This window comes from Buceros rhinoceros, unplaced genomic scaffold, assembly GCF_000710305.1.
Source record: "Buceros rhinoceros silvestris isolate BGI_N320 unplaced genomic scaffold, ASM71030v1 scaffold18672, whole genome shotgun sequence".
Classification (NCBI taxonomy): domain Eukaryota; kingdom Metazoa; phylum Chordata; class Aves; order Bucerotiformes; family Bucerotidae; genus Buceros; species Buceros rhinoceros.
The window spans coordinates 52,437-56,684 of record NW_010398572.1 but is presented as its reverse complement, the minus strand read 5'-3'; the positions used below and the strand labels follow the sequence as shown (position 1 = coordinate 56,684).

The following is a 4,248-nucleotide window of genomic DNA, read 5'->3' as shown; positions in this document are numbered from 1 at the left end:
AAGCCGGGATGGGATCCCCCCCCCGCCCCCGGTGCTAGCACAGACCCCAGGACATCAGCCAGCTCCAGGGGCAGAGCTGCTGAAGTTGCCATTGAGTCCAAGAGCGGTGAGATTACAGCAACCAGCTCCACGAGCTGTCGGCATTTGCAGGCTTAGGACGAGCTCGTTTTCATTTCTGATTTTATTTAACGAGGGTAACCCAGCACAGAGGCTGAGTTCAGAGACTGTGTGGGCAAACAGCTCTGAGCGCGGGGCAAGAGTCATCTGGCAGTGATGCTTCATAACCCTTTGGGTGGCACCTCACCCAAAATTCAGACATTTCTGACTGGCCACGGAGCGCAGGACCAACACCACTGCTTTACTGGGCTGGTTGGGCAGGGGCAGGCAGGGGCAGGCAGGGCAGCACTCACTGGCCACGGGAGGTGTGCACCAGCAGCGTGATGAGAGTAGAAGTGGCAGGGCAGACGCAGTTCAGTGCCAGCATGGCGTATTTGCACTCCTCTTCACAGACGACGTGATCTGAAAGGCAGAGGAGACAGTCACAGTGGGGAGGGGGATGGATATGTTCCTTGTCTGGTGGTGCCTGGGGACGCAGCAGTTTTGCGGTGGTGTTGGGGGCTGGGTGCTTCTTCCTCCTGCCAGTCTGGGAGGGCTTCCAGCTGATCAGCAGCCCATGGGGAGCCCCACAAACGGGATTCATGCAAGCAGGAAAACGGGGGTTGGTGCCTCCTCCCCCCTGCCAGTCTGGGAGGGCTTCCAGCTGATCAGCAGCCCATGGGGAGCCCCACAAACGGGATTCATGCAAGCAGGAAAACGGGGATGCAGGCTGGAAACCAGGCAGGTGGACACCAGCCCACCAGGGCCACTGCTGCCACGTCTGCAGAGACACACACACAGGCACACACGGGACTGATGTGCCCACGCACAGCCCATTCCAGGGCAGCCCAGAGCCAGCTCTACCCTGGCCCCAGGAGCATTGCTGCAGGCTCTAGTGTGCATCCTGAGAACCCTTTATCACGGCTGACAGCTGATGGCCTTAAAATATCTTCCAGCTACCGGGAGGAGTCTTAGCACCAGGTCATGGACCCCTCTGAGATGGAAACAGCACTGGAAACATCCGTGATGCCAGGAAAGACAGTCTGGCCCAGCGAAGCGAGCAGTGCTGCCCGCTGCCGCGCAGTCCCCCCAACTCACCGGCAAACTTGACGTGAAACTTGTTTTCAGGCTTTAGGATCTGAACATAGAGAGGACAGTTTGGAGCAAAATCTTTCACAGCCCAGGCTCTCAGGATGGTCTGGTGGTCCTAGCCAAGGAGAAGAGCAAGAGCTACTCGTCTGACAGCTTATTTTCCCCAACACTTTTACCCCCAGGATGAACTGCAAAGCACCCGACCACCATGGAGAGACACGGCAAGGGCTCCTCCCACACCCGCTGCTAACAGGGGATAACCTCCCTGCCCTGCTCCCCAAGCCCCAGCACTGAGCGGTGCATCTGCCTTCTACATGGCAAGATGCAGTGATCACCCCGGTCCCTTCTGGCCTCAGAAATGAATAATCTCTGACCGTGCCACCCCCAGGCCTGGCTTACCGCTGCGGTGCGGTCCACCTCATTTCGGCTGCTGAGAATGAAGCAGGCTTCTCCATTGTCCATCCTGCAAACAGAGAGCAGAGACCCCATGAACTGCATGGCCCAGCAAAGCCGGGCATATGCCCGTATCAGCCAGGGTGCTGGTACCAGTCCTCTCCGAGACCCCGACGAAGGCATGCAGGGATGCCCATCGTCAGTGCATCTGGGCTGACGTTACTGGGGACCCTCCTCGGCGGCAAAAAGGCCTGTGGGCAGCTCAGCAGAGCGGCCGCGCCGTGGATGTGCAGCATATCCCTCTGCTCACTTGGCTCTCATGAGGTCCTGGTCCTTCAGCGCGGAGCCCTGGAGGTAGATCACGCGCTGCGACCACAGAGGGATCTGCAGGACCCGCCGCACCTGGATATCCATCTCTGTCGGGCAAAGTATCACCACGTAGTAATCCTGGAAGAGAGAGGCTCACGTGGGCTGGCGGGACCGCACGCGCCTGCCACAGCGAGCCGAGACATGGGGCTTTGCTGCCGGAGAGAACAGCTCCTCTGGGGCTTCTGATACTTGTTTCCACGTGTGACACCCCCTGCCCCAGCTCCAGGGTCCTGCAAGGGTCTGGGTAAACGCATCAGCATCTCCTCCACCCACTCTGCATAGTAAAGCCAACGCAGGCACATCTGACTGGGGCACCAGGAGAGAGCTGCACGCCCACAGCAAAGCAGAGCCTCCCGCGGTTACAGAAACAAGCAGGAGTTTAAAGCTCGAATGCGTGGAGCCACGGCTGGGCGGTGGTAATGAAGCGTGTATGAGTGTTGGAATGAAATGCAAATCTGAAGCACGTCTGCGATGCTCTCGTCATGAGGAGTGGGAAAGGCACAGTCATTTCCAAGATCACTTTTTATGTGAGGATACTCCAGTAGGAGCCGAGTAAATCCCACTGAGGTTTAGCAATGTCCTGTGTCTGTCTGAGGTTCTTCACTCAGCAAAGACACCGTTACACTTAGAAAGTCCCTCTGGTCCCTCTCCATGTGCTCTAACAGGCCTGGACCAGGCAGAGAGGGAAAAGCAAGGCGGCCCTAAGGTACCACTTGTCACGTTTCCCTGGCCAGTGCAGCACACACTTCCCAGTGCGGGGCTGGATGGGTTTTACCTCATTCTTTGCCACATTTGCTGTAGCTGGACAGGGCACTCACCACCAGCAGCACCCTGGCCATGCCCAGCAAGGCTGTGAGCCCAGCAAGGGTGAGCGTTGTCCGAGCACAGCGTGGCAGCATGCCTGGTCCTCACCTGCAGGCGCGGGTGGGCATAAAACTCATTGAGAAAATCCATGAGGAGATCGATCTTGAGGGAGCTGACACAAAGGACAACATGTTTCTCCGTCTGGGCACGGTGACGGCTGTAATTGCCTCCTGATTTCTGCCGCTCCATCCACAGGTAGACGAGCTCCTCGAACTGCAAACAAAGGCAGAGAGCTGATGTCCCCATCGGCAGGGCTGCCCGCGTGCAGGCTCTGCACCCCTCCTCATCCTTGGCTGTGCAAGTCTAACCTGGAGCGGCAGCACGACCAGGGCGACGCAAATCATTATCACGACGAGGAGCTGGGAAGGCCAGATCTTTGGTGTCACGTCTCCGTAGCCCACGGTGGAAAAGGTGACGATGCAGAAATAGAAGGACTTGAAGAGGGAGAGCTTCTCACCTGCTCTTTCTAAATGCTGGATGCCACAGGTCCTGGAGAGAGAAAGCACATCACAGTGCAGGAGACAGGCAGTGCCCACAGCGCCTGCTGAAGTCAGCGGGGAACCCTAGAAGGCAACTTACACCCACGTCCATGGAGGAAATTTCTCTGTAACACATTGTCAGCATCAGCAGTGGGTTTATGTCACCAACAGAAATGATTCAGCTAATCATGCTGACAGATGAAGGAGTTAGTCTGATGTGGCTGCTCACTAAAGCAGCATGGGAAAGCCTAGGCCCAGGGTGATGGGGCACAGTAAGACCATGCCATGGACAGCATGGTGATCATCGCCCAGGGGATACCCTTGCATTGCAAAAAAACAAACTGTGGAAGCAAGCAGCTGACCCAGTAAGGCTCTGGAGGGACTCAGCCCACGGGAAGGGCTCTCAGTAGTAGGGGGGATGCGCTCCGGCAGGCAGGAGGCAGATCCCAGCCCACTCCCAGCCCCGTGCCGCTGCCCGGGCAGCTCCCAGCAGATAGACAGGCAGTGAATCTCCATAAACCTGCAGTTTCAAAGTCATCTCGCTAAACACAAGTGTCACCTAAGTGATTGCACACTCGAATCACAGCCCTGCCACATCCACCAAGGAACACGTCCACGGCCACAGCGGGCAGAAGGCACCACGGGCAGGGAGCACTGATGAGTTCCGAAACTGCATTAGTCACATCGGAGGATTGTCTTTATTGCCAAAGACTCATGAGCCTAAGAGCTTCATTTCCTGTCTGTTCAGCAACTTAATGGTATTATATGCTTCAAAGCCAGACCAAGCGAGCCAGAGGAAGATTCAGGAAGCCTAATTCGAAGCTAAGTACCCAGTGATGAGAAGTAACTCCTCCATAAAGAGATGCCTTTGCTGTTGGCAATGCACAGGGTAAAGACCCAGTTAATTAGCAGAAGCTCCAGCAGCTTATTACACAAACGAGCTCAGCCGCCGTGG

The 4,248-nt window shown here is 56.7% G+C and overlaps 1 protein-coding gene across 1 annotated transcript in view; it reads right to left on the bottom strand.

Moving 5' to 3' along the window:
* Positions 1-4,248, bottom strand: part of KCNT1 (potassium channel, subfamily T, member 1) — a gene marked incomplete at its 3' end in the record, with an annotated part of 39,580 nt that overhangs the window by 8,305 nt on the left and 27,027 nt on the right. The window contains exons 11-16 of the mRNA XM_010131162.1: positions 3,123-3,303; positions 2,863-3,027; positions 1,892-2,028; positions 1,588-1,651; positions 1,195-1,303; positions 411-519 (exon numbers count right to left, since the gene is read on the bottom strand). Coding sequence (XP_010129464.1) covers positions 411-519; positions 1,195-1,303; positions 1,588-1,651; positions 1,892-2,028; positions 2,863-3,027; positions 3,123-3,303 — 765 coding nt within the window. The remainder of the gene's footprint in view (positions 1-410; positions 520-1,194; positions 1,304-1,587; positions 1,652-1,891; positions 2,029-2,862; positions 3,028-3,122; positions 3,304-4,248) is intronic.